The 14,972-nt window shown below is 39.1% G+C and overlaps 2 protein-coding genes and 1 pseudogene across 3 annotated transcripts; all 3 read right to left on the bottom strand.

Annotated features, from left to right (window-relative positions):
- Positions 1-893: 893 nt before the first annotated feature.
- Positions 894-7,557, bottom strand: LOC113681482 (uncharacterized). Of its 2 annotated transcripts, none has more exons than XM_089198541.1 (2): positions 7,426-7,557; positions 894-5,635 (listed from the first exon to the last, which is right to left on the bottom strand). In XM_089198541.1, exons 1-2 carry the CDS (start codon positions 7,493-7,495, stop codon positions 1,806-1,808), a joined length of 3,900 nt encoding a protein of 1,299 aa, XP_089054667.1. In that variant the 5' UTR covers positions 7,496-7,557; the 3' UTR covers positions 894-1,805. The 2 variants fall into 2 exon arrangements, with proteins under 2 accessions (XP_089054667.1, XP_027054373.2); XM_027198572.2 differs by having other exon boundaries at positions 894-5,638; positions 7,426-7,541.
- Positions 7,558-7,805: 248 nt separating this feature from the next.
- LOC149049694 (uncharacterized) lies at positions 7,806-9,582 on the bottom strand (annotated as a pseudogene).
- A 3,310-nt stretch (positions 9,583-12,892) lies between these two features.
- Positions 12,893-14,835, bottom strand: LOC113681483 (uncharacterized). The gene has a single exon (XM_089195818.1). The coding sequence runs from the start codon at positions 14,318-14,320 to the stop codon at positions 13,151-13,153; it is 1,170 nt and encodes a 389-aa protein (XP_089051944.1). The 5' UTR covers positions 14,321-14,835; the 3' UTR covers positions 12,893-13,150.
- Between the last annotated feature and the right edge of the window lie 137 nt (positions 14,836-14,972).

Genomic DNA, 14,972 nt, shown 5'->3' with positions numbered 1-14,972 from the left:
AACAAGCTAGGTTGGATCCCGTTTTATGAGCAACATAAGATTGATAAATGCACCATAATGTATAAGCGAATTAATGGGACTTTGCCGAATTATCTAAATGAACACTTAATTTTAAATAATAAGCGGCACTCCCGCAACACTAGATATTCAAGCACTAATGCTGTTTGTCCTAAATATAAAAGAGAAACAGAAGGAGGACGCTCTTTCGCTGTTTCGGCAACAAGACTGTGGAACAGTACACCAATTGAAATTAGGAAACTAAATTCTGTAGCATGTTTTAAAAAGAACATGTTTGCCAAGATTTTTAAGGAACAACAATTTTTGCATCATTTCATAATTTATTTTTTATCTTATAATCGAATCCTGTCATATTTTATATTTTAACTGTATATATATATATATTTTAGCTTACAGTATTTTAGATTGTAAATAGTTGTGAGGGCCACAAGTTTATTAGCCTTTGGCTATTAAGTGCCACCCTCTTTAAATAAAGGCTTTATTATTATTATTATTATTATTTCATATACGGAAAACGGTTAATTATCAGAAGGAGTAAACTTCAGGGCTAATGATCGAGCTGACAAAGAAAGAGTGAAAAGACATGACTTTTCCAACGGAAACTAAGGAAAGATAATGGGCATTATAACTTTACTTCTCCCCACCACCTCCTCCGTTCAGGATGAGGGTGGGGGGGGGGGGGGGGGTTGGAAAGCTATGATGCCCCTTTTATATTTTAATCTATTGAGAGTGACCGTGGGGAAAGGGGTGAGAATGGTTTGCCTTTAAGTTTTCATAATACTTATGTACAGCAGCCTGCTGTACTTACGACGCAGGAGACTTGTTCAGAGGGCAATCAATACGGCCTTCGGAAAATTAATGACTCTGACATTGGAAAGAGATAAAGTTTTCTTATTGTAGTACTGAGGATTATTTGGAAATGGGTCGATAATCGTCTTGCATTTATATTTTTTGACAAATATCAACTCAAGACAGATATACAATATACTCCAATTATCACAAAAGGACTCTGCAGAGTCATTTGACTTAAAGTAGATTCTACGGTTACCGGAGACACGTAAAAGGATTAAATTGAATTTTTCGTGAGCCCATAATTTTATAACAGCAATATCCGTATTCCATCCAGTCTACTGAATATGAATGTTGGAAAAAAATAGATGATTTTCATAATTACTTTATAGTACATAACTCACATTCGAACAGGTAGCTAATAACAAGTTTATGTGAATGAAACAATAAACGGAATCATGAACAGAACCCTTTTCTCTGTCATCATAGTTTCCACAATTAGTTTATTAAATAGTTATGCTTAAAAATGCTACAAGAAAAAGTCCTTCTTGAACTCTAAGATGAAAGCCATGGAAATAAATAATGATCAGTAAAATATAAATTGTCAGCTTAATATAAATAAGTCGTCAACTTAACGAAAGAAGGTTAGTCGGTTCCTCTAGGGAACTGCAACGGTGATGTCTTCGATGTTTACGAGGAAGTCAATTACCGAGCAAAGGGTTTGATGAGCGATGATCTGCTGCACAGGTGTTCTTGAAAATTCATATGCTTTCTGTGTCTATTAACGAAGATATAATCACTGACTCAAATCACGAAAAAGTTAATTTCTTTTCTGGGATGTGAATCGTAGACATTATTTTCCTCTAGCCCAGCAGTAGATACAACTAAAGCAAATATCTATCAGATAACTTCAGAGTTTGTAAAACACACGCAAATATAATTCCTTTTTATCAGCAATATCGCCGGCGTAACCTTTAAGACTTCCTGAGGACGGTTCGTTAAAAGCGATATCGCCGAGATGTCACCCTCCGGATAATAATGAGGGTTATAACACGACGGAAGACGAAGCGTACAATTCCAATGAGAAGGACTAAGATCCGAGCCAACTGAGAGACAACAGCGAACATACAAAGGAATCCCAACAAAAGGGGCACGATTGCCAACAGGCAGATTTCGACCTGTTGCAACATGATCACGTGCCTTTTCACGGGTCCTTGGGGGGTCACACCGGCCGATAGAAAATTAGCTTGAATTAAATTTATGGTCGCTATGACAACCAAGAAAGCAAGAGAGATAGCCTCTATGATGTTTGCTTTTCTGTCACGAAACGGCTTCACTGTCAGGTGCCAGGCGAAGACGAACAGACACGTGATGTCCATGAAAAACAGACGAATGAGAGGATCGGGGAAGAAGACTTGGTAAGAAAGGAGCAGAAATCTGCGGCCAATTAGAACGCTCTCCCAATGCAAAGAGCCTCCCTTACGGCGACTTGGTGGGCGAAATGAATCGTGGAGGACTTTCAATACCTCAACACGCGTCTCGCTCAAGCTCACTTCCTGGCACTGTCGTTGGTTTCTAGGGTAAAATAATTTTTGAATGATCCATAAAGAAATGAAGCCAAGCGGGAAAAAACACGCCCCAATGAAGTGTCCCACAGAAATTAGACCTCTTTGTAGCTTCATCGCGCCCCAGTAGATAACTGCAATGAATGGGATAAGAAATATAACGACGTAGAACAAAAAAAAGCAATGCCACCACTGCCAGCACTTGATGTTACCGTCATAATACAATCTACTCTCACCCAAAACAGGAACACATGTTAGTAGCTTCAAGGCTGTGTTGGCCAATGTTGCACAACCAAGCAATAATGTCTCCAAGGTTGCAGCAACGTAAGGCGCCAAGGGTGGGTCTGGTCGGCCCCGCAATCTGTTCCAAGTTAAGTGTAAAATCAGTATTGCCTGTACACTGATTAACGTGGCAAATACGCCTGAGGAGAGAATCAACTCTTTCGTAACTACATTCAGTCCTGGAAAAGGACAGCCAAAGCCTTCACTGGAAACTGTTGGAATAAAATTAAAGATGCCGGAGAAAAAAGTAACGAGAGGAGCAGCCTCTTTGACAATATCTGCAGTGTTTTTGATCGCATCAGAGATTGGTTCAACATTCAGGTAGCTGGAAATCTGATAGAAATGAAATATGATCTTTTTGTAGCCTTTATTGTAGTGATCGGGCTCCTCAAGAGATGTATATTCCGTTCGATTTCTAGACGAGTTCGCAAACCAGAGGATGTTTTTGACGAGAAATCGTATTATAGGTGGTTTGTGAATAAACAGCAATGCCATCACCACACCATAAATTATAGTCAGAGGCCAAATCCAGTGATCTTTACATTTGTCAATCCGCTTGCATTTCTTGGAAAACAAAGTTTCTGTATACCCAATCTTGCATCTTCCACACATCACGCCATCTCGGTTGCCACGGCAACTATTATAAACGGATAAGTCAGTTTTGTCTCCTTTGCCACCTGGTCTGCAATACTGTGCTGGACAATGAACAAACTTCAGCGAGTTCGGGTCATCTAATTCGGGATACCCCCAAAAGTTCGGTTTGGCTTCAATGTTGCGAGAGCAGTTCGCGCCATAAGGACATGGTGAACAAAATAAGTCAGAGCTCGCCAACATTTCTTTCTTAGGAAGGCCCTGTATTTCCCCTCGCTGGAGACTATAAAAACCTGCAAGGCACTGATGGCATGATATCGTCATTACCGTTATTTTTAACCAACACTCTGGGTTCTCAGACGAACTGGGTACGAACATGAAATGCGAAAAGTTGTCCACTCTCAAAACACTTCCTATTGCGCACTGTATTTTGCTGAAATTATCAAACTCTACCAGACCCGCCCTTACCACTGACAATAACCGATAAGAATCTTTGTCCAACTCTGCAACTATCAATGTCTTCCTAAGTTGAAGTGAGCCAAGGCTTTCAGAATACACGGATGCATGGTGTGTAAACGTTTCCCCGTTGAATATTGTTTCAGCTGAAGTTTGCTTCAAAATGGAATTTTCAATTTTGAGCATCGCGTGCTGATCTTCAACGCGAACGTGCCCTCCACTTTTTATCGCGTAGTTATTTTCAAAGTAACAGCCGCGAATGGTCACGTTACCTGAATAAAGAAGGACACCACCCGTTGACCGTCCGATATTATCCTTGAATGTTGTATTTAAAATCGTAATTGTGTTGATGTACGAGAAACGTAGATATGAATTATTACAGTCCTTGCCTTTTATCAGCATATCCTTGGGCATAAATATTGACAATGGACTTGAGAGGTATCCGTTCGTGAAGACACTCCTTATCTTACGAAAAACGCTGTTTACGATCTCTACGTTGTTAGAATTATTTGAGTAAATCCTAAATACGACTGATGTCGAGCCAACAGCATTCGTGACCTCGAAATCGTGCAGCCGTATTGACGATCCTAGTGCAGTTTTCTCTATTTGGACGTCTAACACAGAATTTGTGCCGCTTTTTTCCATTTGCTCTCCGTTTATTTTTACATCATTTAAAACAAGATGCAAAAAGGGAAGTTTCGAGACGACTTTTATATGATTTTTCTCGTTTAACCGGAATATACACCGTTCAAGATGAATCATCATTTCAGTCGAGCCGAAGTCATCGTTCATTGCTTCGTCACCAGACAAAATAATTACTGCATTTTTTGAGGTCGAGCCGGTAGTGTTCACCTTAGTGAAATTAACATTGCAAGTACATTTCAGGTAAAAGCAACTTGCATCATTTTTCCACTCTGTCTCAAACACGTTAACTTGACCTGAGACTGCAATTATGAAAACACTGGCCCAAGGCGAAACGAGACTGTGGCTGTGACCGCGGAGATCTGCATCCTGGTCATCATTGGCGGTGTTACCACTTATATTAGAACGAGAAATTCCAAGCGAAACATCCTTGGAATTTATATAAATACATTGAGTATCTATGTTGTCGGTGCAGACCAGACCATCAAACAAAGCCTTGTGGAACTTTGCTTTTGAAATGTACAAACTGTTTGAGGGAGCTGAATTCTTTACTAGCGTAATTCGGTGATAGAGTTCGTTTGTCTGTGATGAAGTGATAATATTTTCGAATAGAGGACCTGTATTTTTTGAAAATATCGTATCACTGCAAAATATATCTATTCCAACAGGAAGAGGCAAATATCTCCCTCGGTTATCCATTCGGGGTGGGGGATTTTCGTGGTGTTTGGCAAAGCCTAAGGATTCATACTTAGCAAGTGTATCCAACTGCAGTTGTCGCAAATGAATTCCTCCCAAGTTGTTGAAAAAAGACGAATTTTTGACGACCAGTGTCACATTAGCTCCTGGCGAAAGCCATAAATTTAACGGATGAATGCTTCGAGAAAAGGTGCAATTGTCAAATTCTACAGAGGTGTCGATAAAAGTCATGGAGGTATTGAAGAAGACGATGCCGGTAAACTTCACTTTAAACTTCTGTCTGTTCAACGAAATGGCTGCAAGCAAAAGAGAATCGCCGCAGTTCACAAGAGCACGAGGACGATAGGCAACAAATTCCCAAATTCCATTAACTGTTCTGTAATCCTTCCCTCTTTTTATATTCTTTTTACGATTGCGTATCCTTCCGCAAGTATGGCTGTTAAATGTTCCGTCCAAGAATATATGAGCATTTCGGTCAGCGCTCTCGATTCCGCGCGCAAGCGTCCTACATGGTAAAATTTTCGGACCGCATTTCGCAGAATCAATGCCTTCAGAGCTTGAAACATAAACGTTTTTCCTTCTAACCTTGATCGCCTCTGCTGAAATAAATTTAAAAGGATTCTTTAGTCACTAGCTCGATTCATCACATAAGTATAAGCAGGGCCTAACTATAGGGTTGCTCGGACGAAACACCAAAAATAAACTAATATCGAGATCCTTCGGAAGGCGCTCTAACACTCTGCTACAAATACTTCATCGGATCAGGAAACGTTTGGCTCACGGTAATAAGACTGATTAACAAAGGTAACAAAAGCTACGAAGACGCGAAAACTAAGCTAAGCAAAAACAAAAGACAAATACGCAGTAACATGAGGGTCTCAATGGGGTTAACCGTTAGCCGTAAAACGATAAAAAAATTTAGCCGTAAGGCGTAAAAATTGACAAATTTTAAGCATTAGTCGTAAAAAGAGTTAACCGTAAAAAATATGTCTAGTGGAAGCAATGGAAAGGTATTAACCGTTAGCCGTTAATTGGCCAAAATTTTAACCGTTAGCCGTAAAAGTCATTACCCCATTAAGACTCTCCAACATGTACTCCTGGCGTCTACAAAAGTTGTTATTGTTGTTGTCGCGTGACGTATGCCGCTTGGTGTCACTCCTTTTCGATAGTTCCAAACGAAACGAGTAATCTTGTTCGCAATTAAAGATCATTGTGTTCGTTTTTGTAAGGCTACACTTAATTTTTCAACATGGATGTCTTTTTTTGCAACTCTACATGTAGCAACGAACACGAAAAAAAAATTATGCCACAATTCTGTATTAAGCTATGAGAATTCCGTTCTGTTTTCAGTTGTGTCCGATATTAGTTCATAACTGAAAAAAAGCTTTAAATCAGCCAGTCTCTCGTAAAAAAATGTGTTTACTGGGAAAGTCGTTGAATTCACAGCATACAAATACAGATAACTTTCGGTGGGTCGATGAAATACGCCCCTGCAATCCGCGAGGGATAAAAAGTTCTCCTAGTTTCTTTCATAGAGAAAAGCCCCTGTTTCTGTTATGGTTCTCAACATATGACATCGTTCCTCTGGAAAAATTTTTGGTTTTTGATCAGAGATGGTTTCCGAGTTCTGAAGATGTCAAGCTCTTCATAGTATCTCAGTGGCTTTTAAATCATCACATATTTTAGTCTCTTCTCAGAAAGCGAAACAAAAATTTGTGTTTCGATCGATTTTATAGAGCATGTTGGCTTATTTCATTCCGCGGTGTCGAATAACATAAACATAATTCGGTAATATTCTTGGAGAAAGGACGAGCCTTATAAACATACTCTTAACTCGTGTTCTGACGTTCTTCTTCAGGGCCCTCTTCTCGTTCCTAACGCTTAAGAACAGCATAATTCGATGAGTTTTACATCATTGATTGCTAACTCGATTCAAAAATGTTGACTGATCGTTTAGATAGAAGGAACAAAATGCTTATGAGCACCAGTTTAATGACTTCCGATTTCTAGCGACAACTTGTAACCGACTCAGTATATTATCAATCGCTTTAAACCATTATAGCTCGAAAAATAATCCATTGACTCTTTAACGAATCCCTAAGTCAGTCGATTTTGGAGTCGAACTTTTCTTCCACGTTCAAAAAATAAGAAGTTGAATTTCATAATTATGTCTAAGTTCTTAATTTATGGAAATTGACCAAAATTTCTTCCATGATCCCCGTTTTGACGAGCGCCAATCATCGTGTGATTAAATGTTTTAGGTGATACGGGAGAGGGACCATAAGTGGCCACTCTGATTTGCTGTTTAGAACGAAAACCTTAATAGACCGATAAAATGTCTCACCATTTTCAGCCAAGAATGACAATGAACACAGTGAAGACCTACCTGTGTTGATGATAAAGACCACAATCAACCATAGTCCAACTAGAATTTCAAAGAACGTCCTCGCACTCATCCTGTAACAAATGGAACAAGTATTCAGAGACGCCTGTACACAACTGTTTCAGCTCCAGTCGCATAACAATCGTTAAATGAAGACACGATTATTAGTGGACATTACATCACTTTTCAGAAGATGAAACCTTCAAGTTGTATTTCATTTTCTAGAGGATATTTCAGCTAAGTTAATTATAGCAGCATATGCAGCCAGACCCAGTCTTTATGTTGTATTATCACTGGTGAAAAAAAGACAAGAATAAAGACCCTTGCGACCGAGGCGCCTATGGTCTCCAAAGCAACAGTTGTGGAATGTCACGCGATGGTTGAGTCATAATCCTCCCAAAATAAGCTAATTTTGTGGGAGAGTATGGCATCACAACCCAAAAACGGCTGCGTAGGAGCGTGTGCTCGAGCATTTCCGCCCCTTAATAACAGTGAATATTGTAACTTCCTTGGGGTTACAGTTTAACCACCTTACATTCGATACCAGACTCAGTTAACACTTCTTTGCACAGAAGCGAGTCAAGAATTTACTCGATCGGGTCAGGATCTCGATCAAAGTGAATATCGTCTCCGGAGGCTGGAAAATGAGTACAACTTTAAAATTCATCCCAATGAATGAGTGAAAATTTTCTCAAGTTTTTTTTTATGAGTTCCCATATTTTCCTAATCTCTGATGGGCCAGTGTGATTATCGTACATAGTTTTGGTTTGACGTCACTCGTTAGAAATGCGCTCTAACTAATGGTTCCGTACAAAAGATCTATTAACGACATTAGCATATTTAATTATGAAAGCGATCTTCGCAATAATGAACACTACTTAAGCAGTAGTGAAAATAAGGTCTGAAAAAAATTCAGGCCTGTACGGAATTTGAACCCATGACCTCTGATTAGCATATTTATCAGCCCAAGAGTAGCGCCTCGACAAAATTGAATGGCCTGTAAATTACAATTCGTCGTCCACGAAAAGCATCACATTGTATTTCTGAGAATATGTTTGAAGTTTTTTTAACCGTGCTCAAGGGGCCTGGTTAACTGGGGTGGAAGATCGACATCTCAACATTGGCTCCCTAACATTGTAAAGGGATGTAGTTTTTCTTACTGTAGCACTGAGGACTGTTTGGAAATAGGTCTACAATCCCCTTAATATTTTCGGACAAATATTGACTCAGTACAGATATATTCCTCTTTTCACATGGAGAATCTCCAAGGTCATTTATTCTACCGAAGGCCGTGTTTATTATCTCATGCAACAAGTTCCCTCGGTCATCCTTGTGCTCATAAGTACAGCAGGCTGCGGTCCATAGGTAATTTGGAAAGTTCACAGGGAAACCATTCTCATCCTTATAATCACTGAAACCTTCTTCGCCGAACCATCGTGCCTCGGAGTCTCCACCTACTGTAGAGGGAACTGCACCAACCACGATGTACATTTTCACATTCTGGGCACCGTTAAAGGCACAATTGTTTTTCCCCACTCTACAAGTTTGGTTTCACACTCTTGCCATGGACCAGAATTGAAACGTCCAAACTGAGGAACAACGTTTGTGCTAGCATCCCCTCCTTGTTACCTCTGCCGTAGTTTGATGCAACCAAGTGCCCTTTGCGAATTTCTGATTCTAACAGTGTGGGGTTGCAAACCTTGACATCGATGGCCTTCTTTGCCACAGACTTGCGAACCTTAGCCCATTTCTTATCAACAACAAGAGCTTTCTTGCCATTCGTTTTAACACAAAGTTTTCGATGAAGCGATAACTTGCAGTCCTTTTTTCTCTGTTGATCTTTTCTCAGTATTGCCTTGCTCTCTCGGAAATACTGAGTAGGCCGGCCGCCGGAGCTTCCGACCAATAGCTGTTGCCCCGTCATGCTTGTAGCTGAGTACAGTGGAATTTCGCCGTTATGATCAAACAAGATTGTTACCACACCATCTTCACAAACATGAGTCAGGTTTATCATCGATTGAACTTTATAGCCGAAGTGCTCCACGCGTAAACTCGCCAAACAGAGCAAAATGATTAAAAACGAAACCTTTTATCCGTTATTTTGACATAATTCATGATAGTGTCGCGTGGATTACGCACAAAAACCACTTCAACAGATAGTATTTCAATAATATTGCTCATTTTTTCACCTTAATAAAAAGGATACTTAAACCTGCAATGCTTATGCATACAATGTGCTGACGTAACATTTTTCAAATATTGTTTTGTGTCAAACATAACCTGCTAAAAGAAGAGTAACTTCATTCTTTTTACTTTCCAAGTTTCGAAAGCAAACGTCCTGAAAAGCAAACGAGGAACATCTGCTTTTCCAAGTTCCCAGAAAGTGGCCTCATCCTACACGATGTTGGGTATATAAGAAAAAAAACCGTAAAAGAATAAATAAGATGAAAATAGAACGGAAATTATTTAGACTTTCTCGCGAACAAATTATATGTCACCAAAAGTAAATACTGCAAGATTGCTACAAGAGACATGAAAACTTTAATTAAACTTTGAAATGAAATAATGAAAAAGTGCAGTTGAACCTGACGAAAATCATCAGTCAGATTCAAAACGAACTCGAGTATTTGTCCAAAGTAGAAACTTTTTTAAAATGGCATGTGTTTGTAGTTCTCCAAAGGTGAAATATTCTACCATAAGGAATAACGGAAGTCCAACATTTTGCAACTTGCATCGGCAAGACATTCGCGATATTGGTAAGGAAACAATATATCCTCGGTGGAAAAGCAGCATTCCGAAACCGAAGTTAGTTCCTTTCGAGAAAACAGCAACACAACGAGAACTTCTGTCCGATCCATCGTTTGACGCTGAACAAATATTGCATCGAACACCAAGGCTTGTTCGAGGTTGGTATCTCGGAAAAGAGCCGCTCGAGTATCGCCGACAAACAACACCTTTCCGATTTAGTTTTAACACAAGGAACAGCAACGAGGCGACTAAGGAGGAAGACAATGAAATAAAACCTATTACTAAGAGGGCAACCCTCATATATCCTGAATGCATGACTGTGGCAATCTGCACTTTACAAACAAGACCAGTTAAACAAGAAAAAAAATTGCCTACGGGAACAGTTAGCATGCCATCTGCTGCATCGAAAGGAAAGAGCACAAAAGCCCCTACTATCCATGGATTAAACAAAAGTAAAACCCCTACGAGAAGCGGATTAACCTCCAAGAAAGAAACGTTTGTACAGCTTGATGAAGATTGGAAATATTCTGGTCGGATCAGTAAACTGATAAGGAAAGTCTATCGACAAAATGAAAGACCACGCACCGCCGAATTCCAAGAGAAAAAGCAAATTAAGCGTAAAAATCTTCAAAAGTTAGTCACTGGGTTTCTGTGCGAAGGACATGAATGTATTTTGGGGTGTGGCAGTGAAAGTGAACAAGAAAAAATATTCAATGATTACCTGAAGAAGATTCCAGATTGCTGTGTGGAGTGCTTCACATTTAAAGAAAGTGATTATGACATATGGTCACGCACGAGCTACGACTGAAGTCTTTTCAAGACAAACGGACTACGTATTTGTGGTTTAGTAAGTTTCATTGATCCACGATTATGTAAGAGCATTGAAATTGGTGCTGTAGCTGTTCCAAATTTTGCTAGGAGGGCTTTTTCATAAACATTTCACTAATTTGGCCGTGTTTACAAGGATGATAAAGTGCATGATTGTGTAGACATCGAAAGCTGCCTCATTAACTCTTCCACTCTTGAGTGTGCTTTTGAAATGAGTAATTCCTCTGTAAAATATCAATACATCACCGCAAAGATAAGTGATAAAATAAAAGAAGAGAAAAGTATCAGCCAATAGATATCGTTTGATTTGCATGGGTGATCAGATCATTTCGTCGATACATGAATAAAGGGGGTAAGTATTGAAAGAAACTGTGGTGCTGTGTAGATGGAAGAGTTGACCACCGTAAAGAGTTTAAAAGCTGACGTTCGAGCGTTAGCCCTTCGTCGATCGCTCCGACGAAGGGCTAACGTTTGAAACGTCACGAAACGTAATTTAGTATTATCAACTCAGTTGATGTTACTAAATAACATTTCGATTACAGTCTGGAATAAAATGGGACGAGTAAAGTTTTTAACGAAGAGTTTGCTGGCTTGGAGGACATCTCAGATGGAAAAAAATAAACCAGAACAAAGTGAAGGTGACAAATTGAGAAGGTAGCGAATAAAGGAAAAAATCAGCTTCATGTTGTAGGTTCAACAAGAGTAATAATCATCTTGATCCAAATGATTTCGTTCATGGAAATTTTAAAACTGTCCAACTATTTCATTTGCTTCCTTGCATGTTTATCGAGCAAAATGTATCCATTATTCTCCCTTATTTATAACAGCAATAGTGATCAGAATCGGCTTTCTCACTACATTGCAAACAAATATCGTTGGCGTGAAAGGTAAGTTAAAGGAATTTAAGAAATTATCGACTGGTTACCATCCTTTAAGGCTAGTTTCTTCGCGTCGTACACCAAATTTTCATTTTTCCAGGATAACCGGCGCTTTTTTGAGTAAGAGAACGCCAAACTGTAGGCTAGAATTGCATAACGGCCATAGCAGGCTGACCTGAATGCTACTAAGTTCAATGTTTTAATTATGTTTATCAAGATATAACCGTTATGTTGTCATAGCAATATTAAAGCTTTTGATATAAAAGACTGATCGCAGGATACGAATTTTCAAAGTAGCGAATGGAGGAGGAACAGGGGGGGAAGGGCATTCTAGAAAGTAAATAAAGGGGCATTCCTCTTAAATATAGGGCATCTCTGGGGCCCAATCCTTGCCACATTGAACCGGCATTTTTTAAAGAAGTGCTTGATTTGTTTAAGAACCCTGCGCCAATTAGACTAAAGTTTTAAACCAGCCGCGAATCGGTTATCCGCGTTGGGCTTTAGTTGAATACAAAGTGTTAACATCTAACTCTAGTTGGTTCCATGAGAGTCTTATGATGTTGGTGTTTTCCTCACTGGTTGAGGTGATTTGTTTGCTTCTGGTTTTCTCTCAACGCCTCCTCAATCGAACAGTATTCTAATTTGAATTTGAAAATTACAATACCCTCATCGAAATCGTGCTTGTGGATTTCCCCGCAATTTATAGCTAATGATCCATAATTAGACGGAGACCAGGCGAGTTTCCAATGAAGTCATCGTAATTTATGTCTAAACTTCAAACTGATTATTCGAGACCAGTCAAATCTAGCTACGAATTTTCTAAAATAGTTACCCGGCGTGTAAAACTCTTCAAATTAAAGGTGATTTTCACTGATATAACTTACTCGTATAGTTGCTAAAACAAAGTACTCTAAAATGAAACTCCTTTCAGCAGTGCCAAGCCGTTAAAAGGAATCAAGAAGCCTTAATCACAGAGAATCGTAAAAAGAGCAAAAATAAAACACATACACAACACATTTGAATTACTAGTGTATTTTTCTGACCTACGCAGTGTTAACAATTGATATTATTCCTCTGAAGAAAACATTTATTGACCTTTTATGCAAATTCATCTTTAATTTCTATTAACACCTGTTTGGCCATAATTAGATCTTTGAGCCATGCAAATTAGAAACAAAGTTGTTCTTTATATTTTCCTATAGATTGTTTTGCTATCTTAAAGAAAGTATATTAACTGTCAATTTACCTCGCTTGGGACTGACAAAGTGTTCAGTTTAACGACTGCTTTTTGCAATCAAAGGGAAAGAAAAAGATGTCGCTTTCGCGTTTTCAAGTTTTGTTTGCTGTCGTTTCCGCGACCATTTATTATAGTCGCTCTGCTCGAAAGCAATTGCTTGTAAAGACAGGTGAACCTGTCCAGTTCTGTTGTCTACAACTGTCGGAAGCTTAACAATGGACTTTAAATTATGCTTTTGTGTCTCGCTGGTTTTGAGAACGTTGATATTCAAAGGAAGGAGTTTATCATTTCTAGGCCTGTGAATGTTATTTTCCTCAATCGTTTCTCTGCTCGAGCTGCTATTCCTGCCAACTTTATGTGAATGTTTCGCAGGTTCACATTTTTCCAACTTCCGCTCTATTTGTGGTAAACAGCTGATATTGCTCGGTTTGGAATAATGAGGGTGTCCCTTGGAATAAAATATTCTTTTTAAATAGCATTTGCCACGTTTTTCGAGCTTTTCAACTTGGAAAGTGCAATCTTTATAAAATGTGCTAGAGCTTTCAGAATCATTTTCCTGTTCAGAGGTACCTGTAGTTTTAATATCCTCAAAGGTTTCAAATGTCTGTTCGCTTTTCAGTGAATCCACATCATGGCTGCGTAGAAGGCAACTTTTCTCAAAAATTTCATTATCTTTCCTGTTCTGGGCTTTGCTTCTTTTCTGACGCTCAGGTTTTTCTTCCGCGGTGATTTTCTCAAAATTATCCATAGAATCATCACATATTTTGCTCAGGCGAGTGATGAATATATTTTCAGCTCCGTGTTTGTACTGTTTTGCCATATTAACTTCTGACGCATAACAACACAAGTTCGGTCGATTTAGATTCTTCCCAAAGCTTTTAGCACCTGCGGAATATCGAGTTTTCTCAGGACTAACAAGCGTTTTCATCTTATCGTTGACGACAAGTTCATTCAAATCCAAAATTCGTAGCTTTTTGTCTTGCTTGGAAGACTTAGTAACTTCTTTCCAATTAAAATCGACTGATCTGGTGTGCGAAAAGTTCACCTTCTTCCCAGAGAAAACAGCCTTGTCCAAAAATATTCGGTTCTCGGCGGCTTTATTGTGCATAGAAGATTCCGTTTGTAGACCTCGCTCAGAAATAACGTACATAGTGGCTTTCCCAAACTCCAATGCATTTTTACCCCGTGTGTTTCGATCGGTGGCCATGTCGCTACGTCAGTGTCTCGCAGGGTTTATCGACTGCGGCCTCTTCGCCGTCCTCTAGAGAACTAAGCTTGTAAATTGTGTTTTTGATTTTCGATCCACGCTTTTTCCTTGTTTGGTTTTTAAAAGATCTGTGTTTGAGGAAAGCTGAAATGCATCTGTGATATCAAGCCGCTCTTTCCTGAAGTCTTTGTTAAGGAAATGAAGACGATTAAAGCTTGTACGTCAATCTGGTAGGAAATGAAGCTTTTCACAGAGAAGTAATGCGCGGTCTTGCATTAATGAGAGGGATAGCCATCATAAAGACTCTCTTTCACGTGTCAAATAAGCCACATTCCCTTTCTTAAATATTTGATTTAAACTACACCTACTCAAATATTCATCACGACGTAAATGTACACAAACAGCCTTGAAATCAGTCGAGCGGGAGCAAATTGACCTCTATCGCGTCCTTTTACAGTATCTTTTCTTTCCCACTCATGCAGTGATACAATCGATGATTAACAGCTTTGTTTTACACTGATCCGAAACAAAAGAAAAGCTGAATTGATTCAGACTGTCAATTAAGTATGAACTATTTGCAATTACTAAGCCAATGAGTGAAAGAATACAACTAGTTTCGTACGTACTTAAACAGCTCTATATTGTTAATGAG

Source organism: Pocillopora damicornis, chromosome 2 (assembly GCF_964200805.1).
Source record: "Pocillopora damicornis chromosome 2, jaPocDami1.2, whole genome shotgun sequence".
NCBI lineage: Eukaryota > Metazoa > Cnidaria > Anthozoa > Scleractinia > Pocilloporidae > Pocillopora > Pocillopora damicornis.
This window is presented reverse-complemented; position numbering and strand designations above follow the sequence as displayed.